General features: G+C 45.0%; 1 protein-coding gene and 1 long non-coding RNA gene across 2 annotated transcripts; one reads left to right on the forward strand and one right to left on the reverse strand.

Annotated features, from left to right (window-relative positions):
• Positions 1 to 1,328: 1,328 nt before the first annotated feature.
• LOC132598377 (uncharacterized) lies at positions 1,329 to 17,114 on the reverse strand. Its single transcript, XR_009566490.1, has 3 exons — positions 16,940 to 17,114; positions 8,103 to 8,251; positions 1,329 to 2,267 (listed from the first exon to the last, which is right to left on the reverse strand). It is a non-coding gene; the product is annotated as an uncharacterized lncRNA (long non-coding RNA).
• On the forward strand, positions 15,966 to 24,372 carry ST8SIA3 (ST8 alpha-N-acetyl-neuraminide alpha-2,8-sialyltransferase 3). Its single transcript, XM_030867823.2, has 4 exons — positions 15,966 to 16,590; positions 17,993 to 18,112; positions 20,520 to 21,077; positions 23,616 to 24,372. The coding sequence occupies exons 1-4, from the start codon at positions 16,412 to 16,414 to the stop codon at positions 23,896 to 23,898; spliced, it is 1,140 nt and encodes a 379-aa protein (XP_030723683.2). The 5' UTR covers positions 15,966 to 16,411; the 3' UTR covers positions 23,899 to 24,372.
• Positions 24,373 to 25,745: the final 1,373 nt, after the last annotated feature.

A 25,745-nucleotide genomic window follows, 5' to 3' on the forward strand; every position in this document is an offset into this window, starting at 1 on the left:
TTATCCCTTCCCTCCCAGAGTTTACATGTGACTGTGGGAAAATAAACAAATAAGTAAAATCTGTAGATGGTGATGAGTGTTACGGAGGAGAAATAAGCCAGGAATATAGGAGGAGGTGCAGGCTGGAAACGTAAATTTGAACATTGTCAGCACATGTAGGTATTGAAGGTCATGAGACTGGTTTAGTCCATCCAGGGAATGAGTGTAGATACAAGTTAGTAGTCTGAGTTCTGAGTTCTGGGGTTCCCCGCAGTTGAGATATTAGGACGATGAGGAGAATCCAGCAAAGAACCAAGAAAGAAAAATCAGTGAGGAAGGAGGAAAACTCACAGGAGCATGAAGTGTTCCAAGCAGGGAGTGATCGTCCATGTCAAATGATGATAATGGCCCAGTAAGCTTAGGACTAAAGATGGACCCTTCGATTTAGCAATAGGAAAGCCTGATTAGAGTGGGTTCTGGGGAGAATGGGAGACATCAAAGCATATAACTTTTTTCAAGTATACAACACCACTGTTAAGTGTAAGGAATTGTATACTTGAGAGTTGCTGAGAGTAGATCTGAAGCATTCTCACCACAAAGAGAGGGGAGAGGAAGTTGACTATGTTAACTATGTAAGCTGATAGGTATATCAATTATCTTGATCTTGGCAATCATTCCAAGCGTATATGTATGTCAAATCATCACGTTGTGTACCTTAAATATATACAATTATACTTGTCAATTATTCCTCAACAAAGTTTTCTAAGAAAAGGACAGACAACTCTTTTTAAGGAGTCTTGCTATAAAGGAGGACAGAAGTGCTTCCCTGGTGGCGCAGTGGTTAAGAATCCGCCTGCCAATGCAGCGGACACGTGTTCGAGCCCTGGGCCAGGAAGATCCCACATGCCTCAGAGCAGCTAAGCCCATGCGCCACAACTACTGAGCCTGCGTGCCACAACTACTGAAGCCCGCATGCCTAGAGCACATGCTCTGCAACAAAAGAAGCCACCACAGTAAGAAGTCCATGCACCAAAACCAAGAGTAGCCCCCACTCGCCACAACTAGAGAAAGACTGCGCAGCTATGAAGACCCAAGCAGCCAAAAATAAATAAATGTATAATAAAAAAAAGAGGACAGAAAATTGGGGTGGCAGCTGGACGAGTGAATGGAGTCAAGAGACGAATTTTTTTTTTACTTTTATTTAATTTTTGAATTTTATTTATTTTTTTATACAGCAGGTTCTTATTAGTTATCCATTTTGTACATGTTAGTGTATACATGTCAACCCCAATCTCCCAATTCATCCCACCACCACCACCACCCACCAGCCGCTTTCCCCCCTTGGGGTCCATACGTTTGTTCTCTACATCTGTGAAGAGACGAATTTTTTAAAGTAGGAGAAATTAAAGTGTGTTGGCAGGCTGCTGGGAGGGAACAAGCAGAGAGCAACATTTTGATGATGCAGGAGAGGAGCAGGGCTGAACCACTGCCCTGGAGTAGGCGAGGCCAGGGACAGTCTAGTGCACAAGTTCCAGGGCTGCAGCTCGTCCAGGGGAATGGATGAGAGGGAGGGTAGATGGTATCGTGTTGACGCAACACGGTGGTAGAAGATATGCAGGTGCGGAAGCTCTGCTCTGGTTGCTTTTCGTTTCTCAGAGAAGTCATCGGGTGAGAGCGAGAATGAGGAAGGTGGTGCAGAGGCTTAGGGAGAGAGGAGAAGGTGTGCCAGGCAACCACAGGAGTGGATGCAGATGAAAGGACCCGGGAAATACAGATGGACCACCCGAATAATACCCACACCTCCGGCATAAAGTTGAAAACTTCAGTTAGATGACACATGAAAAAGTGCTTAGAATAGTGCCTGACACAATCAACACAATAAATATTAGCCTGTCATTTGTTATTACTAGGCCACTCTCCTAAATGCTCTTAATTCTTAATTCAAGAATTGTCACTATTTCTAACAGACAGGGTTGAGTGAAGTCCCATGTTGTCTCCATTTTACAGTTCTTAGGATGAAAGCCTAGAAAATAGCCCCTTCACCTCAAAACCAATGGAGCCACGCCCGCTGAGGCCGACCCCCTGCACACGCCCGGGAGGAGTCTCTCCTGGAAGGCAGCCTTGGCCGGCAGCGGGCACGGCCACAGAACACCGTGTCCCGCTTGCTGAGAGGAGAGACCATTCCGATCAGTTAGCTCCTTGGTCATTACCGTCCTTGCCTTGGAATTTCATTAGGACCTGGTGTGGCTCCTGGGCTCCCAGTTTCCAGGGGCTTAGAGTGATGCTGCCTGTGGTACAAAGACAAAATCGCAAATAGCTGCCTGGTGTGCAGACTCGGGGGACTCTGTAGTACAGGGTCCTCTGTGGTGACCTGCCAGGCAGGAGGTGGGTTAACTATGAAGATGAAGATGAGACATCCATGCGGCGACAAGAGCAGGATGGCTGGGGAAATGCTGGGTGCGGTGGTGGGAAGTTCTGAACCAGGAGTCCCAAGGCTTCCGATATTATCCTCGCTCTGTCCTGATGCATCGCATTACCTTGAACTGTTCAGGGTCCTTTTTGTGTAAATGGGAATGATGATGATGATGACGATGGGGATGACGGCTTTACTCTGATTCTAACAAAACACAGTCCCTGCCGTTCTAAAGTCGGTGCTACAAAAGGAAGGGAGGTGGGAAGGGGCACGTTTCCTGTGTCAGCTGTCTTCTGTCTGCACCTCCACAGCCACTCTCCACTCTGATCCACTCTGCTTCGTGCCCAGGGATGCGGGCCTGGATCTGGAGTGCATCTGTGGGTTCACTTGCCTTCTGGCTTTAGGTTCAGCTAAGGCAAGACCCCAGCTGGAGACCAGAGACTGGGCACAGCATGAAGTCAGGCAGTTGTTTGCCAAGAGTTGGTCACTGGAGGCCACGGCTCCTGCAGGCTGGCTTCCTCATCACCCACCCTCCCTGGGTTCTGGTGGCCCCTTGCTCTCCTGCCCTTCAGGAGGGGAGTAAGAGCTCCCCACGGCCGTTAGCCCTGTGGTGCTTCACATCCCTTACTCGTCTCCCTAATCCCTGCCCACACCTTTATGAAACTCTCTTCAAATGCCTCGTTTGGTTTTATCTGCTGTTTCCTCCTGGGACCTTGACTGAGTTCCTTTTCTAGTAAGGTCCAGACTCTCTTATCATCTCTCGACTGAGTGCAGGAATCACTGACAAACACTGACTAGTATTTATTGAACGGTTAACACATACCAGCTTCCACTTAGGTTACAAAAAGTAAAAAGCATCACTTACTGCAAAAGACCTAAAATCTCACTTGAAAGTCAAGGCATGTGCACATCAAAAAGCACAAAATGTGCCTCACACATGCTTGAAGAAGCTGAGTTCTTTCCCTCCCTACTAGAAGGAGAAACTTGCTTTCCAGTTGCTCAGCCCCTGGGCCTCTTGCCAAACTAGGTCCCCTACAAACCAGGTCCCCACAGAACCGGGAGGTGTAATAGAGAAACAGCAGGATGCCGGGTTGTAAGCTTTCCTACTGCAGCACATACTCTATCAGAATGTCCAGTTTGTTTATCTAGGTCCCCAACCAGACAATGAGCCCTGTGAACACAGGGACCCCAGTCCTCTCATCAACCATCCTCTTCTCCTCTGGACCACTGTGCTGGGCTCCCAACCGTTCTCCCTGCTTCAACCCCTGTCCCTGTCCTGTTAACTATTCCTCACGTGGTATCAGGAATGGCTTCCAAAATGACACATCTAATCCTGCTGCTCCACTGCTAAGACCACCCAAGGGCTTCCCCCTGCACCCAGGATAAAGTCCAGCTCCACATGCTACAGGGGCCTACGGATCTGGTGCCAACCTCACCCTCACCACGTTCCCAACCACACCAACCTTTCCGTTCCACAAACAAGCGAAGCTAAGTCTGACCCCTGGCCCATTGCACTTGCTGTTCCTTATTCCTGGAACGCCTGGCTGGCTCTTTGCTCTACTCTAGGCATCAGCTTAAACTCACACCCTTTATCACATCTCCTCTTACAGTTTCTACATCGCACTTAGCACCATATGCTCCCACAGTATTAGCACCATGAGAGTGGGACCTTGTGCGTGTCGTTCGCCACTAGATCCCCAGAGCATGGAACTTGGGCACAGAGTATGTTCTCATTACATAAAGAGTGGGTAAAGGCCTGCTATTCAGATGAGCTCAAAGATGCTTTGGAGGAATGTATTAGGAGCATAAAATTCTTTAAGTGAAAGTAAGGGGGAAATTAACCTGATGCTTTATGTTATTTTGGCAGGTTACTGACAAGAGCTGGCTAGCCAGAAAGGAAGAGTTGAGTCCACATGTAGGGGAAGTGTCGGGCTATGCCCCTGGGGGTCCTTATAAGAAACTTTGGGGGGTTGCCCTGGTGGCGCAGTGGTTGAGAGTCCGTCTGCCGATGCAGGGGACACAGGTTCGTGCCCCGGTCCGGGAAGATCCCACATGCCGCGGAGCGGCTGGGCCCGTGAGTCATGCCCGCTGAGCCTGCACGTCCAGAGCCTGTGCTCCGCAACGAGAGAGGCCACAACACTGAGAGGCCCGCGTACCACAAAAAAAAAAAAAAGAAAGAAACTTTGGGGAGCTTCTGTCCTTCACATAGGTTGGGTGGGGGCAGGGAGCTGTGCAGAGCCACTTCACTCTCTTCTCCCCACTCCCCTTTATTTTCCTTTCTCTCTTTCAGTCTTTCCTTCATCTTCTCCCATGGGTAATGAAACACTGGCCTCATCTAGCACTACTGCCTCTCTTTAAGACTTCAAAAGTCTCTCTTTAGGAGGTCCCAGGGACATCAGAGGAGGGACCAGATTTTTTTAAAAACATAAACATCAGAGTTTAAACAATGTGGCATGGCATTATGTCAGTTAAGATGCCTTTGGTCAAATTAAGCCCAGACTCAACTGGTTTAAACAGTAAAGAAGATTTATTTTCACATATAGCTAGAGGTCCTGGTAAAGGGAAGCTGCTAGATCAGTTAAATCAATTCCTTGCAATATCCTCAAGGACCCGGTTCCTTCTGACTTTCTACCTTATCATCCCCAGTGTTAGATTTGTCCTCAGCTATCTCCCCTCATGGTCACAAGGTGGCTGCCACCATTCCAAACCTCATGACAAACATGACAATGTCCAGGGGAAGAAGAGTGACTGCTTTTCCCTCAGGTCTCATTTTAAAACAGAGGTAATCTTTCTCAGAAACTCTCCCAGACACTTCCTTTCATGTCCTATTGGCCAGAGCAAAGCCAAATGTGGCAAGAGAATGAAATCACCATAGTGAGATTAGACTCATCGAGAATTGTTCTTGAGCAGGAGATGAGGGTTGGGGAGTTTGCCAAAGTGCCTATTCCAGGTACCAGCCAAGAATCTCACGCCATTCTGAGGTTATTAGGTAGAAGGTGCATAGTTAGCCAAATTTCAGTGTAATGACCATTGTGAAATGCAGAACGCAAAAGATTGCTAGCCTATAAAATAATGGGAAAATATATCATTGATGAGAACAGAGAAAACAAGTGCCTAATTCTAACTCTTTGGTAGAGAGTGGGGAATGAACAGGAAACTGGGGATGCTTTCTCAGAGGAGATGCCAATAACAAAGCCAAGATACCTTGATATTTACTGTATGCCCAGCACAGAGCCTGGTGCGTTACATAATTAACTCATTTAATCCCTTCAATAGTCCTATGACGTATGTACCACTCTTTCCCATTTGAGTAAGGAGACTGAGGCATGGAGAAGTTAAATAGCTTTTCCCAGGTCACCAAGTTAGTTAACTGGCCTCTGGATTCAAGTCCGGGCAGGCTGATTCCAGACCCGTTCTTTTACTCAGTCCCTGGACTATTCGTTCTCCTTAATCTTGAGAAAGATTTCCAAAGGGACAAGCATAAGCTCCCCATGTGTTTACACTGAAGTAGGAAGTCTAGGCAGAAGTGACAGCAAATAAGATGAGTTGAAGGAGACAAGAAGGTTCAAGTACACCTGCTAGAAAGTGATTACCTGGTTCAGGTAGGAGATGGTTAGGAATTTGGTTAGGTGGTACAAAAAGAAAGGAAGAGGCAAATTGAAAAAAATATACAATTTTCAAAGGAAGAAATACTACCACTAACACTGATATAATTGATTATGGGTATTACCAGAACAGAAGTTCATGCCAGCAGATCTTAAGAAAATAGAATGTCTATAAAGGATTCACAGGACATAGAACCAAACCTAGAAAGCCATTCAGTGTCCATGCAAGTTGGCTGCCAAAGTCACTCTGGTAGTTCCTCAGTCTCTTCCAGTCAATGTTCCCCATGTTCTCCCTCCACGTTCCAAGGGAACTGAGAGCCTTTCTCCTTGGTCACCGTAGGGGCAACCAGCCAGTGGATGGGTGGACCCACTTCTACTCCAGTTAGTGCACAGAGCACAGCCTCGAACTGCTTCCCTACCAGAGCTACGGGCAGGGCAGTGTCAGCCAAATGGGGTGACCATGATGTAAGCCTAGGTAAAGGAGGAAGAAGATTCAAGGCTGATTTACAGGATGAAAAGGATGAGGCCCTTGGGAGTGACGAAATGGTTGGGAAACATTTAAAAGAACTAGTTTGTAGGAGGAAAGAAGATGATGTGTTCAGTTTCGAACAAGTTAGGTTTAAGAAGATGGCACATCCAAGAGATGGCATTAGAGGGACGAGACTGGAATGCAGGTCAGGACTGTATACGCAGATACGAGACTCAGTCAAGTAGCTGATCATCCAGTTATTGGGCATGTGTCTATCCTAGGTTCTAGAACTGTCCTAGGTTCTAGAGCTGCAGCAGTGATCAGAATGAGGCCTCTGCTCTTGTTTGGCTTGCTTCCTAATGTTTAAGCCCTTGAAAATAAGTGACCCTTTGCACAAACCCTCACACTGTTCCCTGTATCCTGTGTGACCATGCAGAGAAAAGAGAGAGGTTGAAGTCATGTAATTTGGGAAGACAAAATAAAGATGGTGAAGAAGAAATAAGACTGGGAGGGCACCCTCAGAGAAGAACAGGGAACCGAGAGAATGTCATTTATGGAAGGAGGAGTGAGTTTAAAGAAGAAATTAACATCCATTGGCTCCCGGCTAATAGTGAAGGAAAAGCCACTGAATTTGACAGGAGGGTTGCCACTGGTTTTCGGTCCTCACTGTGCATCAGAATCACCTGAGGCACCTTAAAACATACAGATGCCTGGGAGCTACTGCCAAGATCCAGTTGCATTAGCAGCTGGTTTGGGATGTGGTCTGGGCATTGGTATTAATGGTTGCTCAGGTGACCTAAACGTGCAGGGCGAGTTGAGAAACACTGCTCTAAATAAAGTGATTTCAACCGTAGAGCCTAGACTGCAGAGAGTAGAAAAGGAGAGGGTTTTTGTAGTGGAGAGACTAGCAGTCTTAACATCAGACATGGATGTTTAGTCTCAGTCTCCTTCTGCCTTGCTGTGGGATTTAACCTCCTTGTGTCTTATCTATGAAATCAGGATAGAAAGACTTGCTGTGCCCAACTCACAGTTTCCTGGGGAGGTCAAGATGGGATAATAGATGTGAGAGTACTTTGAAAAAAGATTGAAGTGCTGTAAAAATGTAAGATTTATATGGTTGTCAGTTTTTTGCCCCAAAGATCGCGATTATCAATTGTAATGACCTACGTGGAACCAGCATCCCTTTCCACTCTGAGCTCACAAAGAGAGCATCCTTTGATAAGTGCTCACAGCCACTGTCTAGAGGTCTAATGCTGTCTGCAACCCTCACTTTTTCACAGCTAGTCTTACACCAGATCTATGATAGATGAAGTTTCCACAGTTCTGCAAATCCTACCTAAAATTGCTAAATGCACAGCCATCCAACATAAAACTAAAGAGTTGAAGGATACTGCTGTAAAGATTCAAAAGTTTGATGTTACAAGGTCCCCATTTAGTTGTCAGTCCTAATTGTCACAGAGAATGGGGAAGGCAGAGAACAGACTGGGGGACATCTGGGAGTGCAGACAATGCTGCAGGGTCAGAAAAGCCTAATTCCCCTGGAAGATGGGGAAGCATTGTCCAAAATCTAAGCCAAAACCAGCAGAATTCAGTAACCACCTTGGAGTCTACGTCATACCTGGATATGCCTACATACCTAATATGTGTCATGCCAAGTCTCCAAGAAATGAAGCAACCTTCTCAGCGCTCCGCACTCTGATTGCCCTTGAGGTAGCACCTGTCCCCAGGTGAGCAGTGGTACCTGTTGATGGTGACTAAGGTCCAATTGGGAGGCTTTCTGTAATCCTAGATGATCACAGAGGAGAAAAATAGCATTACAACATGCTCTCTACTCACTTTTGTTGGACGTTTTCCTTTGGGAAAAATACAAGATCAATACAATTCTTTGTGAAGGACATGGCATACATAATGGTTGAGTTTCTTTTTTCTAATGAGCAGCTTGAACTCAGAGCAAGAGTAAAGCTCCTCCATGGGAATTCAGCCAGGTGTCAGGTAACAGGTGTAAGCATCGGAGAGATGCTGGGGAAGATCAGTTACCTCCCTCTCGCCTCTGAGTCTGCCCTGGCTCCTTCTACTCGGGTTGCTGTTAGGGAGAAGGTGGTAATTACATTCTCTATCTGCCTGCAAGTCTCCACCCAACCTCTTCTACCTGCAAAAAAGGCTTACATCAAAATTGCCCTCCTCCAAACACAAGTACAGACACCCAAAGCTAGACACTCCCTCATCTTACACCACCTCCAACAGGACTTAGAGTCTTTGCATGTCAAACTACCAAGTAAAATAGAATTTTGAAATAAAGATATAAAGGATTCTTCCCAAGTTTACATCGATCATCTCATCCATTGAGAAGCCACTTTCCTCATGTTCAACCATCCTTGTAAAAAGCTGACCATGAGGAGAAAGGGATACAGAAGCCAAGGTGGACACTATATCCTTGACTCTTTTTTAAATGAGAAATATTCACTTTGAGGAAGCATCTTTCATGACCCAGTGTATAGACCCTAAGCTTCTGGCATGGAAGGCAACGAGGATTGGTGAAAAGAGGAGTAACTATGCAGTCATTAGGTCCTATATTAAAATCCCATTTTTAAAATAGCTGCTGTGAACTTGGCCAAGTAATTTAATCCCCCTTAGTCTCTTTTTCCCTTATCTGCAGCAAGGGATAAAATACTATCATATAGCATTATTGTGAACATGACACAGAACGTGGAGGTCCATAGTATATAACATGATGTAGCTCAGTCCCCCCACTGCCCTACTGAGACTGAGTTTTTCAATATTGGGAAGTCCAGTGACCACTTATTCCTGTGAATTTCCTGTGAACACAATATGAGAAATCTCAGCTAGAGGCATGCGCTTATAATCGGGAGAGGGGGGTCCACAGACAGGGGAGGGGATACTTAGCAGTCCATCCTTCAACAATTCCTACCATTTCCTCTGTGGAAGCTGTACTCACCAATAAATCAGCACGTGGTAGTGCATTTTTTTTTAATTACGTGGAAATTTTGTCGCTTTTTGTTATAATAATATACAAACAAAAGTGTTTTTCCCCCTGCTCTCAAAGATATGTTGTTGACAACTACAGCACAAGGAACAAAAAACTGCCCAAAAACTCAAGATGAAGGCTAAAATGAGATTTTTTTTAAAAAACACCTCCCCTGATGGTACCTGGGAAATGTCACTGTGGCTGCTCTCACCATGGATGATTTCCTTACCCACAGTCAGTGCGATAAAGAGACACAATAGACATAAGAATAGCTTAAAGCTTAACTGTAAGATTATTTTTCAAGAAGCAGTAGCTTCTCCAAGTATAATACCTTAGCTTCTAGAAAAAGTAATCACTGCAAACATTTGAAAAGTCGAAATTCTATACAAGGACCCAGGAGATTAACACAATTGAACGTAATAGCTCTTCCCAACGATTTCCTAGGGATTGGACCGCAAAAAGCCTTAAGACGGCTTTCCAAATATATTTTATTTATTCATTGAAGAAAAGGCTATTTGAAGTTCTTGTATTCCTTTCACATAGAGATGCTTCACTGAGCTTTATGAGAAGTCTGTAGGTGCAAAATGAGTAACTCCTCAGCTTCTGGAAAATGTAATCATTGCAAACATCTGAAGTGTTAAAATTTTATGCAAAATGTCTTTTGTAAAAGATACAGATAAATACCTTGAAACAAAAATCATTTCAAACTGGTCTCAGCATTTATGTTTTAGAAATTAACTCAGGGGACTTCCCTGGTGGCACAGTGGTTAAGAATCCGCCTGCCAATGCAGGGGACACGAGTTTGATCCCTGGTCCAGGAAGAGTCCACATGCTGCATGTGCCACATGCAACTAAGCCCATGTGCCACAACTATTGAGCCTGAGCTCTAGAGCCCACGAGCCACAACTGCTGAGCCTGTGAGCCACAACTACTGAAGCCCGTGCGCCTAGAGCCCATGCTCTGCAATAAGAGAAGCCACCGCAACGAGAAACCCGCACACCGCAATGAAGATCCAACGCAGCCAACGATAGATAGATAGATAAATGAATAAATAAATTTTAAAATATATATATTAAAAAGAATAAAATAAAATAAAAATTAATACATACTCAAATGCCTATGAATGCACAGAGCATCTCTGGATGGTAACAGTAGCTGTCTCTAGGGAGATAAGGGTAGGAGGGCGTTTCACTGTTCAGTGCATCCCTCCTGTGCTTTATATTTTGTATTTAATTAAACGTGTTCTCTTCAGTAAGCAAGCCAACTCGCGCATCCCATTCAAGGTGAGTGATCTTTCCCTACAATCAGTACTGGAAACTGACCTTCTCCCTAACCTGCACCTCAGGTATGCTATAGAGCAGAGAAGTTCCTTGCCTTCTTTCCACACTGGGCATCAGCTGTGTTGGGTGCTGTGCTGGCACTAAAGTATACAATGAAAATAAGATGCTGTCTCCTGACTGTCCCCACGGGATGGCTGGGCACCCCCCCCCACCCCTGTGCCCAGGCTCCAGCCCTACTCAGTTTTCTCCCAGCCACAGAGCAGGCCACCGCCTTTCAGATGTATCACTGTGGTCTTTTCCTTGTTGCCACGCACCCCCCCACAACCCTTGTGATTAAATGGCTTTTTTAAAGAGGCTAGTATGCATCCTCTTCCTCAGTAGCCCTGAGACACAATGACCAAGGGAGGAGGTTTAAAGCCCACTTCCTCTTGGCCCTGGAATACCAGTGGACACATTAAAGTCAGTAGCTGTGTGACCTTGGCAAGTTGCTTAACTTCTTTGAACCTCAGTTTCTCATTCTTGAAATGGCGGCAGTCATTATACCATCAGAGGGATGGAACGGAGATTGAATGAGATTAGTTATGTAAAATGCCTAGTATAATACCCAACACACAGCAGGTGTGCAATAAAAGTGAGATGACGAAATCATCATCATCTTCAATGGTAGTAGCATTAACTGGTTCTTACTGTCAAAAGATGATGCTTTCAAACTTCCCAGGCCTGCACATATTTCCAGCTGTCTGTCTCTGGACCTGCTTACGAGCAGTATGCAGCAGTAGAAAGGGTGGGCTTTAAAGTCAAAGAGGTTTCACCTTGAGCAAATCCTTAACATCAGTTTCTTCAGCTATAAAGTGAGGAGAATTATACCTTCCTCACCAGATCGGTGCAAAGGTTACAGAAAATGTATAAAAAGCACCTGGCACTTAAGAAGTGCTCTATACATGTTGGCTGTTTTCACCTTACTCTAAGGGGGCTTATTTATTCACTGGCCCCAACACGCCTTTCTCTCTTCTGCCTCTGCATCTTTTTTCAGCCTTGTTGTCCCTGACTGCCTTGCCCCTGTTACCATCTCCATCTCTGGAAACTTCCATGTATCTTTCTAGTTTCAGTTCCATCTGAGAGCTTTCATGAAGCTCTCTTTGACCGCAATGGCTTTTCCCACCTCTGAACTCATAAAGTATTTATCTTCTGTGGGGAAATAGGAGGTAGAAATCCAGAGGACCCCAAGATCTTTCCTCTGTGGCCACTGTTAGACCTAGTAGAAATGAAGGAGTCAGGCAACAGTGTACAGAAAGAACTCCATCACATGTGGCTTGGGGACAGTCCACTGGGAAACTGCTCTTTGGGAGTTTCCCAGTGGACTGTCATCTGGAGGGGTCACTTGCCCTTCCAAAAGTCAACTCCATGATGCCTTATTCAAGAATGTTTCATAGGGCTTCCCTGGTGCCCTAAGATCCCACATGCCGCGGAGCAACTAGGCCTGTGAGCCACAATTACTGAGCCTGCGCGTCTGGAGCCTGTGCTCTGCAACAAGAGAGGCCGCGATAGTGAGAGGCCCGCGCACCGCGATGAAGAGTAGCCCCCACTTGCCGCAACTAGAGAAAGCCCTCCCACAGAAACGAAGACCCAACACAGCCATAAATAAATAAATAAATAAAATTTTTTTAAAAAAAAGAATGTTTCATAACAGAAAATGGTCAATTTTTTTCATTCATAAATTAAGGCACAAAACAGGCTGGCGGGCCACTGGACACATCAGCTGACGTCCACATGAGCAGTCGCTGTTTCCATCTCTCTGTGGGCCTGACTCCAGCTGCTCCTACACCCATTCAGTTCAAATGCGATTGATTGGTTCCTCTCTACAAACTTTGGACAGTTCTGAACAGCACTGCTGAAGATACGGCATCTCATCAGGAGCCTTCGTGGGCTCTTCTTTGTGGCAGTCAACTCACACTCTTGCTGTTCCCCAAGCCCACCATAATCTTCCCTGCCTCCTGTTTTCCCTCTACTTGGGACACCCTTTCTAAAGTTCTTTACCTAATGAACCCCACTCATGATTTAAAATCCAGCTCAGAGGTTGCCCTCTATGAAGAACCCCACCACCAACCTCTCCAGACACAGTTTATAACCCAGTTACATAGTACTGCCAGAATGCTTACTCCTCTCTCCCCTCACAAGACCATGAGCATTATGAGGTCAAGAATAATTTTATAACCCCTGAGTCTGCATATCAGAGTGTCTGACAACCAACACATTTGATTTAATGAATTGATGAAAAAAAAAACAGAAATAAATGAATGTGATGTCATTTCTAACAAAAGACACTATCCCTCCCAGCTTTCCCATCCAAGTGGTGCCTATAAGTTATTCTTGGTAGGTATGGGTTGGTGAGGAACTACACATGGGTTGGTGAGGAACTACACATGGGCTGGTGAGGAACTACACAGGGCAACAGAGTCATGTTTGCAAAATGTGGGTACTTTTTGCAAACAAAAAGTGGGAAAGTACTTGTATCCAAAAATAACAACTCCCCTAGGGCTTCCCTGGTGGCGCAGTGGTTGAGAGTCTGCCTGCCGATGCAGGGGACACGGGTTCGTGCTCCAGTCCGGGAGAGGCCACAACGGTGAGAGGCCCGCGTACCGCAAAAAAGAAAAAAAAAAAAACTCCCCTAGAAAATATTAAGTCAAAGGAGTCTTCCATTTCTGTATTTCTTGTATTTGCCCTCCTGAACTACTATAGAGGTCTGGTTTCCAATGAAATCTGAAAAAGTGATATTTTGTAAAAGTACCCTATTTTTTAATTTACTAAGTAGCTATAATCCCAGGCCTGAAAAATACCATATTCAGTAGCTGCCGTTACTCTGTGAAGCAGCATTCCCAAGATGTTTTCCTCTGGTAATTACTGAGCAATCCATTGTCACCCTTAGGCCTGGCATAGGATTCCTGCGCCTGTTTACTTTCTGGCTAATTTGGTTCCTTTACGTCACATGACCTTCAGTGATCCATATGCAATATGGGAATTATCCTAGCAGGACTTTCCTTAGAGGGCTCGCAGAGGTGTGCTGAGCATAAGTAATACATCAATTTTTAAATCCAGGCAGAATGAGTCCATATCATATGTTCCAGGAAAGCCTGTAATGCTGTAAGAGAACCAAAGAGCTTCTCGATCTTTGTCATTTTCCGTAGGAAAATGCCTCACCAAGTACATCCTTTTCTATGCATTCTGAAGCAGGATATTTATGGGGTCAGAGAAAGACACTAACAACTTGCCCAAGCTGTTTAGCTCGTATTTATTAACTGCTTATTACAAGCCAGGAGCTGTACCTAGGACTTTACATGCCTTGTTTAATTTTCCCCAAAATCCTGGGAGGTTTTTATTTCAGTTATGTAGATAAGGAGCTTGAAGCACAGAGATGCTGACAACTTATCCAAGGTCACAGAGTCAGCGTTTGAGGTCCAGTCTGCTGACTTCAGAGCCTGGAGCTGTAACCAGTACTCTGGCCTCCACGGTGTGTCCCTCTACTTCTTGTTCAAGAAGAGTTTTTCCAATATGTGTAATTCCCAGACAGCTCTCATAAGATCTTATTCCCTTTGGCATTTTACACTATATTCATATGAGCTCTTTTAAAAAAAATAGTATTTATTCAAAAAATATGCTTCAAGTATTCATCATGCGTGGACATGTAAGACTTCTCTAAAATTTTTACTTAGTTAAAAAGTTCCATGGGGAAAAGATTGTGTCCTCTTAACCTACATTTTTAGATTTTGATATAAAATATCTTGAGTAGGTGCAAAATTACTAACTCTCTGTTCCAATGGAAAAAGACAGCTGCATTCTGTGCGCTGCTGTCCACAGCCAGACGTGTTTCACAGGGAGCTCATTAGGTCCTCAAACACTTATTAAGCATGTCTCTCCATAGACAGTATGCAGGGAGTATGCAGAAACAGGGCAGAAGAAGACATGGTCCTGGATCTGCAGGCGCTTACAGCCCAGGAGCTCACTGCTTTGAAGAATTCATAGCCCACAGACAGACCAGAACATCAGGTCCACCAAAGCCCATAAAACCAGAAGTTCAAGAGAGAAAGAAATCATAGCCAGCTTGGAAAATATCAACTTGCTTTATTGGAAAAGGCTCCTGAAGGCCGATTTCTCAACTCCAGCTTCTTTCTTTCCTTAGTGCTTACTGTCCTGGGAGGACCAGGCCAAGGGTAAAGCTAGGGGGAAGACGTCACAAGTTACTTGCAAAGGACAGAGCTAAAGAAACATGTAGATTGCCTTCTGAGCATCCAACAGCATGACCGAAAATGAATTAACTTTTATTTCCAATGTATATTAAAACAGATAACATGTGAATATGCTAAAACAAATTGAAACAGCAACACAAAGTGTTAGGCAGTGAGCTTTCCTTCCACCCTCGGAGGCAGCATCTCTTACTTGGTTCCTAAGTTCCTCCAAAAGAGAGTTCTGGGCATTTATAATGGACAGAGGTTTGTGATGCCCCAGCTCCTGGTCTAAGCTAAGCTAAGCTTCAGGGCAAAGTTGAGTGGCCCATCCTGAAGGCCTGGCCACAGGGATGAGTCAGAAAAGTGGGCAATGGAGAGTTTAATCAGAGGGAACTGCTCCGTCCTGGTTACCTCTGGGGCATGCTGGTTGTCTACGTGCAGGGTGCTGGGAGTCAGACACTGGGAGGAAAGGGAGGGGAAGCCGGGCCCTCCACACTCACAGCTCACCTTACAACTCTGCTAGGCACCACCCATCTTTTAGAGAGAAGCGTAGCATGCACTGGGCATAGGAAGCAGATACGGGAGAGATTACGGAAGATTCCAAGGAGGTTTTAAGCGCTCACAAGGCCCAGCCGCTATTTAGGGCTTCCTTGCTGGGGTGCTGGGGCAGGTGCTGATCCGTGGGGCCCGGGGCTGTGCTCTGTGGTGAGGAGAGAAGCTTTTAAATCTCTACTCCTAAAACCACTCTCCCTGCATCTCATAAGCACCCAGCTGCTGCGATCCTCCAGGACAGCAACTCCAGTTATTTATCTCTATATTCCACGATTAACTTATAAAGTAATGAATTGTCCATTGAACTAAGTTTGGGCCTCTGTCTGGCCAGAGACACCTCCTCGCCCGCACCCTCAGCTGGGAAAGCCATTGACGTGGGCTGCAGCCTTCCAGCCTCAATTCCCCTCCCTCTGCCACCTCCCCTTCATCCCTCCCTCTTCCGCCCCTCCCCCGGTTATTTGGGAGATTAGAGTTCATTAATTAAATCCTGTGCTTAGATCGAACTGTAACGTTATTCCAATCACATTTATCTTGCAGGCTGCAGAGGAGACGGCAGCCTCGCTGGAAACGCGCTGGGGAGCCTGAGCCGGCGGTCGGAGACGCACGGCGCGCAGCTACATCGCCACGCCGCCGCGCAGACCCTCCATCTTCCTGTTCAGCCTCCTGGCCCGCTTGCCCCTGCCTTGGGGGCCTGGCTTCTCTCTGGGGCTCCTGCCCGCCCCTACGCCCTGGCCCTCCGCGGCTCCCCTGCTCGGTTCCCTCCCCACCCCACCCCCGGCACATACGCTGACACGCGCGCGCGAACACTCACACACACACACTCACACACACTGACACGCCAGCGAGCTGCTGGCCGCTCAATGGACCGCTTTCCCCGCTTTTCCTGATCCCAACACAGCCCGGGATGAGAAATTGCAAAATGGCCCGGGTCGCCAGTGTGCTGGGGCTGGTTATGCTCAGCGTCGCCCTGCTGATTTTATCGCTCATCAGCTACGTGTCCCTGAAAAAGGAGAACATCTTCACCACTCCCAAGTATGCCAACCCGGGGGCGCCCCGAATGTACATGTTCCACGCGGGATTCCGGTGAGTGCGGGCCTCTGAGTGCCCTCAGGTATCTGGTTTATGGGGGCGGGAGGTCAGAGGGGGGTGTTTTGCCTTCTCCGAGACACTTTGGGCAAGAAAACTGCGTGGTCCTTCCATTCGTCTCTCTGATTCTTACACCACCACCCCTCCCGTGCTTTTTTTTAACCCAGAGCCCCTAAAAGCCGTTGTCCTAATCAATGTGATTGCATTCTCGTATTCTTCTTCGGCATCCCTTCCCCCATTTCAAAAATGGGGGGAGGGTTTAAGGAGAATGATGGTGGAGGGAGAGGCCTTGTGTGTATTTGGGAAGGGGCATGGAAAGATGGACATGCGTTAGGTGAGTGCCTACCCCGCGCCCCTGTCCGCAGACTCCACGGCCGGGCTCCGGGCGGTCCGGGGCGATTTAATGGCGCAGGCGCCAGACTCCTCTTGCGCTCTCCTCCTTTCCTCTCCCCAACCCTTCACCCCATCAGATGATGCGCGGGTCTGTTCTCCGGGAGCCCCTGGGGTATTCGACCTCCATCCTTCCCTCCCTCCCCCGCACACCGCGCCATCGCCCCCCCCCCCCCCGCCTTTCCGGGATTTCTGCAATTCCCCCGCCCTCTGCGGGAAGCGAGCCTCCTAAGGGCCGCCTACGCTCATCCCAGCTCCAAGTCACCAACGGGCGCAAGGCAGGACTGAGAAGGCTCCGGGCGAAGCTTGGCGCAGCTCGTCGAGAGCCTCTGCCCCAGTGTGCCCCCATAGGAACTCCCCCAGCAGAGCCTCTGAGGGGCGGGTAGGAAATACAGACTGCACCCTGTGGTCCAGGCCAGGCCAGAACGCGAAACCTAGAGAAACCCCACCTGGGCAGAGGAGTGGCGTTGGCCAGCGGCCTCCAGGGGGGTCCCCAGTCAGGGGACAGGGAGTGAAACCAGACCTAGGCTCGGGAAGGAAGAGGTTAAGGAAGGAGCCACCCCCAGCCTTCCCCTAGGTCTCCGGTTCATCTGTCCGTTCTACAAAAATCAATCCGGCCGGACCGCGGGGGCGGCGCGGGTAGGGCTAGCAGTGGTGCGGCAGCTGTCCGCGGTGCTGACTCCCTGGTCCTCTCCGCGCATCCGTTTCTAGCAGAGCGCCGGGCTCCCGCCCCTGCTCTCCGTAAGACGGCCATTTTATGGTCTTTCCCGCACCCGCAGGGATGGACAATGGAGACGGATTTCCCTCGTTTTCTTTCTTCCTCCCGGGTGTGTGTGGGGAGCAGAAGGTGGACCAGATGAGAAGGGGCTCTGGGGCGGGATGTAGCCAGTACGTGTTCCAGCCGCCCCCCATCCCCGCCCCGCTCCCAACCGGCTGGACTTTAATGGCTACCTTGGCTTCCCCTAGCTGAGGCCAGCACGTTTGTTTGTGTACTCATACTCCTCTCCAGGTCACAGTTTGCGCTGAAGCTTCTAGATCCGTCATTTGTGCCCTTTCCGCATTCTCTGACTCATGAACTCCAAGCCAGACCTAAGTGGACATTTAATCGGACAGCGTTTTTACATCAAAGGTAGGATAGGGGGAAAAGATCCAAAAGGTGTTCTGAATTCTGGAGCTCAAAAACAAAACAAAACGAAATAATACAAAACAACAAAAATCTACACACACACCCCCAACCCGAGGTGTATTTGCATTGTCTTCTTGGCCTGACTGAACAAAGGCTGATTAGCAATCTTTTTTAATTTAAACATGTGGTGCCCTCTCATAAAAAGAAAACTTCAAAAAGACCAATTTGAATGGAAGGGAAAAAAGATATTTCCAGTATCCTCCCTAACTTGAGCTTAATTGAGCACCATGATGTATAGTTAACATTATGGCTAATACTGCCAAAGTCATTTATTTAAAAAAAAAAAAGTTAAGTACAAAAATACCACGCAATGCATTTTCATTCCCTGACTAGAAATAAAATTTTTTAAATAAAGTAAAAAAGTATTGTCCCACTGAAACACAGAAGACACTACACTTCATCCCTAACAAATTACTAGTGAAAATCTCTGCCCAAATATATGCAGGTATTTTATGGTTTTGGTTTTTTACGTGTTTCTTCTCATTAAATTTTTATAGCTTTTAACATATTGTAAAAGCTACCCAACATTGTTCCTAATTGTCTTGTAGCAGCTTCATTTATACATGAAGGAGTTTTTGTGTTATGTGTGTGGGGTTTTGTTTTGTTTTGTTTTTTGGAGGTGGGGGAAGAAGGATGAGATTTATACAAAAGTATTTATTCTCCTCAGTGATATCTGGTCAACTCTTAGCAATTCCAGATAAGTCATTTCTCCTTCCTCTTTGGTGGGATTATTATGCTGCTAAATGGAATGTGAGCCATCTAGTGTATTCATTAGGGGTATGAATACTTATTTTACAAATACTTATTTTACCACTCTATTTAGGGTGTTGTGTTTTGGTCATAGAATTTCTAGTTATTGCACTCTTTTATTTTAATCTAATGATGGAATTAAAACAAATTCAGTAGCTATCCATGGTGTCATGAAAATATTTACTTGAAAGGTTGACACACAGTCACATGATTATGGTTAAAAATTTTTAAACATTAACTAGAAGTTAGTCCATGACAACAATTGATTAATTCTAAAACTCTGAAGTTCTTTTTTAACTTTTGTGGTTTTAATCCAATATTAATTTTATAGTCAGCCCAGAAATTTTTCATGGGTCGAATACAGTATACCTTTTCCCCAAACATATTTCTGACTCAATAAAAATATTCTTCCCACACTAGGCCATGTGACCCAAATAACCAGTTAGAACAATATTGCCTTCTCAAAACTTCCCTCCTTTTAATCCATTTAGGTAAGCTTTAATTAACTTTCCCAGTATCACTTTAAACTTACTTTACCTTTGTAACAGTTTGTAACGAACACTGTTAGTAACTTTGGAAGTTCTGGCTTAAAGCTTTCAGTTTATGTTTCTCTGTATTTTGTCAAATGAAGTAATTTTTAAAAAATAGGATTCCAGGTAAAATGATGATATGCAAAGCATTTAGTTTCATTCCTGCTATTTTTTTTAGGCAAAAGACCCAGGAGGTTCAATGTGGTTTCTTAGAACTGAAGAACCTACTAGAAGAGTAACATATGACCGGTGTCTCTTAAATATTTTAAATAGCAGAGACTTTAAGAGGATACGCTTAATTACACTTAATGCTCAACATGAAAGCAACCAGAAATTAGTACTAAGTATCACCCTTGCCTTGTTTATCCTCTGAATTCTTAGAATATGCACACATTTTCAGGATTTAAAATAGCTTCTTTTTCTAAGAATTAGGTTTCTCTAACTTAAACGGGTTTCTATATAATCAAGTAGAAAAATGTTCCGTTTTCATTATTTAAAGGACATTAATGAGATTATCATCTCATTTCTATTAAATATTCAACTACACCCGCTGCTATTACCATTTTCATATCTTAATAATAGTTAGTACCATACTGACTCATATCTGTTTGGCTCTTATTTGGACACCAGTGATGTTTGATATTCGTTGAATGCTGCAGTCCAATAGCAAACAAGTAGTCCCTAGTTACAAACTCTTAGCCACCAATGTTTGTGCATTAATGTGAGCTCTTTGGGGCCTGTGTAAATTGTCTCCCTGTATTTTCTGACACAGTTTAGCCTATGCCTCCCCCTTGATCAAATACACTTTTCAGGTAGAGCAGAAAACCAAAGAATTGGCAGCTAAAAACCATAAATTACAACATTTACAAGCTTCAAAGGACTATACCCAGAATTTGAGAGACTAGCACATGTTTGTAAATTCTGAAGCAGTTCTTCCTTCAATTATGAATGTATAATCTTTCTTGGGTTCAGTGCCTATGGTTCTTGTCTAAATGAAATAGCATAAGACATAAGATGGAAAATCAGTTCTTTTGAATGGGATATATTTAATGAATTTCTTTTTATTTTAGGCAAGAAATTCTTCAGCATGTCGATGTAATAAAAAATTTTTCTTTGACCAAGAATAGTGTTCGGATTGGACAACTGATGCACTATGATTATTCCAGCCATAAATATGTTTTCTCTATTAGCAATAACTTCCGATCGCTGCTTCCAGATGTGTCACCCATTGTGAATAAGCATTATAATATTTGTGCTGTGGTTGGAAATAGTGGGATCCTGACAGGGAGCCGGTGTGGACAACAAATAGATAAGTCAGATTTTGTTTTCCGTTGCAATTTTGCCCCTACGGAGGCTTTCCAAAGAGATGTTGGAAGGAAAACCAACCTTACCACCTTCAACCCCAGCATCCTGGAAAAATATTACAACAATCTTTTGACCATTCAGGACCGTAACAACTTTTTTCTCAGTTTAAAAAAGCTCGATGGGGCCATTCTTTGGATCCCTGCATTTTTCTTCCACACTTCAGCAACTGTTACCAGGACACTAGTTGACTTTTTTGTTGAACACAGAGGTCAGTTAAAGGTCCAACTGGCTTGGCCTGGAAATATAATGCAACATGTCAACAGGTGTGTATATTTTATTGCCTTTAACTCATACCCTACCAGATGGCAAATCAATATTGTAATCTCTTGGGGGTGGTAGCGAACTGATTAGTTAGTTGTTGCGGTTAGCTTAGTACCTTAGAATGAACGCTTATGTTTTGTAATGAATGAATGGATCATTCTAGGTAAGAAGTTCAGTCTCCTACCCCAGCTGGTAACCAAGTGTCAAATGGAGGGACTGGTGCTTCATCAGCTTCTCCTCTCCATTCCCTGTCCCCTTCCTTGGTGGTAAGCCTAACAAGCAGTCATGGAAATCACCACAAATCAATAATTTTCTTTGAATGGATAGCCATGTCCCAATAATGCCAATGACTAAAGTGGACAAATCAATTGGTTTTTTTTAAAGATGGAATCGACTTTAAATGTTCCTTTTTATTTGATAGTAGGGTGTTTGTCAGATGTCCAAGATTAGAAAACCACCTAGACAAATCAAAATTGTATAATCTGCTTTTATAATTCGAGATTTGAGTGCCAAAACATGTGAAAAGTATTTTATCAGCTCATCGTTATCCCTTGTAATTTGAAAGACAGATTAACCAGGATGCAATATTTTCGTCTAGTCCAATGAGTCTTAACTCTGGCTGTACCTTAGAATCACTTGGAGAGATTTAAAAAATACTCTTGCCTGGGCTCTAATTCAAGAGATTCTAATATAATTTGTCTGGTGGGGGAGGAGAGAGGCTCAGGCACTTGGTATGTCTTAATAACTCCCCGGCTGATTCTAATAAGCAGCCAGAATTGGGAGCAGGCATTTGTAAAATGCAGGGCATTTTATAAAGGAAGACTAATTGCAGAATTTTTTTCTTTAAATAATCTGAGGAAATTGCTTCAACTCTAATTTCCCCTATGCGAATAGCCCCAGTGTCCTAACATACTGTCCAGATGTTACTGCAAGTTAGAGTGGGTTCTAGGAGGTCTGGTAAACAAGGACTGTAATATTTTTATCCCATGGTAGATGGGTACATAGTAGTGTATCCTGTAGTCCTCTAAAGTCTTCCAGATTTAAGATCTGTGTAGTTGACCTCTCATATAAGGAGGAATTATCGTGTAATCAGCTGGTATGTATCTAACAGGTAGGGTGATGCCACAATTTACAGTCCTCACTGGAACCTTTTCTTTGAAAGAAAAAGGGCACTATTAAGAATTACAACAAAGACAATAGGCAAAAACTGGGACTGTTCCAGTTTCGCAGGATGTATGGTTACCTTCTTTAGAGGTGATATAACCCAACTCCTAAGTTTAAAGATACATTAACTGAGGTACAAAGAACGAGTTATTTACCCAACATCACTGCCCAAAATGGGCAGAACCAGAATTAGAAGCCAGGCCTCCTGCCAACCTGCCCTGTGGTCTTTTGACCATCGTTTTGCTCCCCTCTTGTTCTATTTAAGTACAGCTGTACCAAAAGAAACATCAGAAGCCATTCTAACTCCTTAGGTAAGAATATTAAAACAAAGACTGAACTTCTGAATTTCACCTGGAAGGGAAATGGCCACATGAAGCCTTCAGGTAGTGAAGAAGGAACTGCATGTGATAGAACCTTCAGGGAGCGGCCTGTGTGGCCCACCTGGCCCCCAGCCTTTCAACAGCTCGGGCTTGAACATGCTGGTTCAATGAAAACTTGGAGGAAGTACAGTCCATGAAAACCTGATTCATGAACAGTTTGATTATGCCTGCACAGCCAGTCATAAAGGCACACGTGTGTGCGTGCACACACACACACACACACACACACACACACACCCTCACTCCACGGCAGTCTCAGATATTTGGCAGTTTAGGTAGGAAGGCTTCAAATTACTATCTAAACGTGGAAGGAACAACCATAATTTAGCATTTTTTAAAATTCGGAAAGTGTGTAAATACTTTTCTTAGGTTCTGGCACGCCAAAGAAGGGCTTGGGAGCATTTGGTTAAGACAAAGGAACAGGGAATGTGACTTTTTTACGAGCGGGTAGAAAAAAAATAAGGCCCTACAATCTTTCCAAACCCAAGAAGACAGATTTAATCTCTAGGTTTGGATAAGGAAGTAACAGAGGAGGTCCCCTTTGACTAAACAACCTCCTCCCTAGCCCAAGGGCCCTTTATGTGTGAGAAGCACAGTCATTCTCACTGGTGGGCTTTTATGGCATCACCACTGAGTCAGAGACACCACTCTTTAGGACAACCCAGAGCAGGGATGGCTTCAAACATGTGTGACTTCTATAGTAACACACGAGCCCATGCTTAGAAAGGCCGATGCTTGGTTTAATACTCTGCTGTTGCCCTCTTGAAATTCTCAATAATTTTTAACGTAAGGGCCCACATTTTCATTTTGCACGGGGTCTCACAAATTATGTAGCCGGTCCTGCCCTGAGGTGTTCTGTGGTCTAAAAGACAGATTCAAAGCAAGTACTGGTTAAGTTACCTGGACAAATTCACTTCCCAAACCAGTCACAGTGACCCGTCTGACCAAAACCTTCAACACTGGCCTCTGAATCCACCTGTACTTATTGTTCCACAGGTACTGGAAAAACAAACATTTGTCACCCAAACGGCTGAGCACAGGTATTCTTATGTACACCCTTGCGTCAGCAATATGTGAAGAGATCCACTTGTATGGATTTTGGCCTTTTGGATTTGACCCCAACACAAGGGAAGATCTTCCATACCATTACTATGACAAAAAAGGAACCAAATTTACTACCAAGTGGCAGGAGTCCCACCAGCTGCCTGCTGAGTTTCAGCTGTTGTACCGAATGCACGGGGAAGGGCTCACCAAGCTGACTCTGTCACGCTGTGCCTAAGGACTGCGAACAGGAAGTGCCAAATGGCTGATTTAAAGTGCCCCAACTCACACTGAATAGACGACAGAATAGAACCCTAGAGAATGTCTTATAAGGATGGTCTGCCACTTAAAAGGAAAGATGTCTTCTCTCCCCCTTTTGCACTGCTCTTTTAAGGGTCTTAGCAGGACAGATGCTTGGAAGCCACCTGACTTAAACTTGATTGATAAAGGGAATGTTGCATTTGGAACTATGCTGCTAACGAAATGGTCTGAAGTATTTTCATGTTTGTATTTTAATAATAAACTGCCTCCCATTTTTTATGAGGATTAGGGCTGTAGTTTCTGCAGCTTTGCTCAGATACAGCCCTCGTAATCAGAGGCCTCTGGCCAACTTGAGCAGGATTTCAGTTTTGCCTGGGTGGGATCAGACTCTTTAAAATGATAACATAAAAGACTGGCTTGCGTATATTGTCTCTCTCTCTCTCTCTCTCTCTCTCTCTCTCTCTCTCTCTCTCTCTCTCCCCCCCCACCCCCCCCAACCACTCCCCTGACCCCCCCCCCCACCGTGGAGTTTAATATTTTTGCTAGGAATCCTATTGAAATAGCTTTGCTTGTATGTCTTGCATCTGTAATTGATATGTTCAAGGCTCTGGGTAACTTTGATATTTCATGACAAACTGAGCAAATCATGCTGGGGATCCCCTTATGATTACTTTTATAAGAAACGCCTCTTATGACGTTCTCACTAGTCCGTGAAGTCATTCTGCAGCAGCGTGGTTCCTCTCTGGCGAGAGGTGTATAACAGTGCATCTTTCACTACCACGAAGAAAGCCTAGGTCGTGGGCAGCATCTCATCTCTTGGCGTGAGGGCTGTTATGGCAGATCATTTTGTTGCCACGTCTGCAGGGCACTGCAGCCTGGGTTTAGTGCCTCCCACAGTCCCAACCCCAGCACTGGGCTGGGAATTCTCTCAGAATATAGAGGCAAGGAGTCAGCTTAAGAACCTGGAAGGAGAATACTTAGAAGTTGCTATGGATCCCATATCCCCTAAAGTGTTGTAACTATGATTAGGGCCTCTGAGAACCAGCAGGGTTAAAGCAGAGTAGATGCTCTGAGGCTGGCCAGGTCCCCATGTGAATAGCACTGAGGTGAGGTCATCTTGAGTATCACTGTGTCCGTCAGCACTGCTCCAAACTTCAAGACAATCGTAGACACCACATGCTCCCTGTTGCCACGGAAATTGGATCTTTACACCTACAAATTAAGCCTTTCGAAAGGAAAAGCCACTGTGTGGTGGCAAGATCGCTACTAAATAAACCCTTGGAATTGGAGATGTATAGGCCTGCTGCAGAGGAATTCGCTCGCTGTCCTCTTTTCCATTATTTCAGCCTTAGGAGTAGAAATCCCATCACTCCTGTCTCTGGCTTTTCACTGAGCAGCACTTTGTTCTTCCAGTTCAGCCCAAAGCCTGGCCAAGTTGATGTTAAATTTTAATAAGAGTTTCTTTCTTCTTTCCAAATACCAGTCAAGCACATTTATAATACATTGAGGTGGGGTAGCTTGTTCTTTTCCAGAAATCTTCATCTAGACTGCTTGTCATGTTACAAATACCATTTCAAATAATTACTATAGTTCAGTAATCAGCTCACTGCCCCTCCTTGAGAAGGTATCATCACGCCTAAAATCAAACCAAATTCAGTAAGGAAAGACTCAGTCCTTATGCTCATGTTCTGCCTGGTCCTAAAGGGGGGCTGTTTTATTCTAATTTTTTTCCAGAAAGCTAATCAGAGCAGGTTACATAGATCCAGTACTAACCAGTGAAAGAAAAATCATACAGGTGCAAACGTGTTACCAATTGTGACACAT

The sequence above is a fragment of the Globicephala melas genome, chromosome 13 (genome assembly GCF_963455315.2).
Source record: "Globicephala melas chromosome 13, mGloMel1.2, whole genome shotgun sequence".
Classification (NCBI taxonomy): domain Eukaryota; kingdom Metazoa; phylum Chordata; class Mammalia; order Artiodactyla; family Delphinidae; genus Globicephala; species Globicephala melas.

Excerpts from the sequence above, each read along its gene's own strand:
- ST8SIA3 (XM_030867823.2), top strand. The coding sequence starts at position 16,412 with ATGAGAAATTGCAAAATGGCCCGGGTCGCCAGTGTGCTGGGGCTGGTT. Across the intron at positions 16,591-17,992 it reads ATGTTCCACGCGGGATTCCG|GTCACAGTTTGCGCTGAAGC; the intron begins GTGAGTGCGGGC and ends ACTCCTCTCCAG. Across the intron at positions 21,078-23,615 it reads ATAATGCAACATGTCAACAG|GTACTGGAAAAACAAACATT; the intron begins GTGTGTATATTT and ends ATTGTTCCACAG.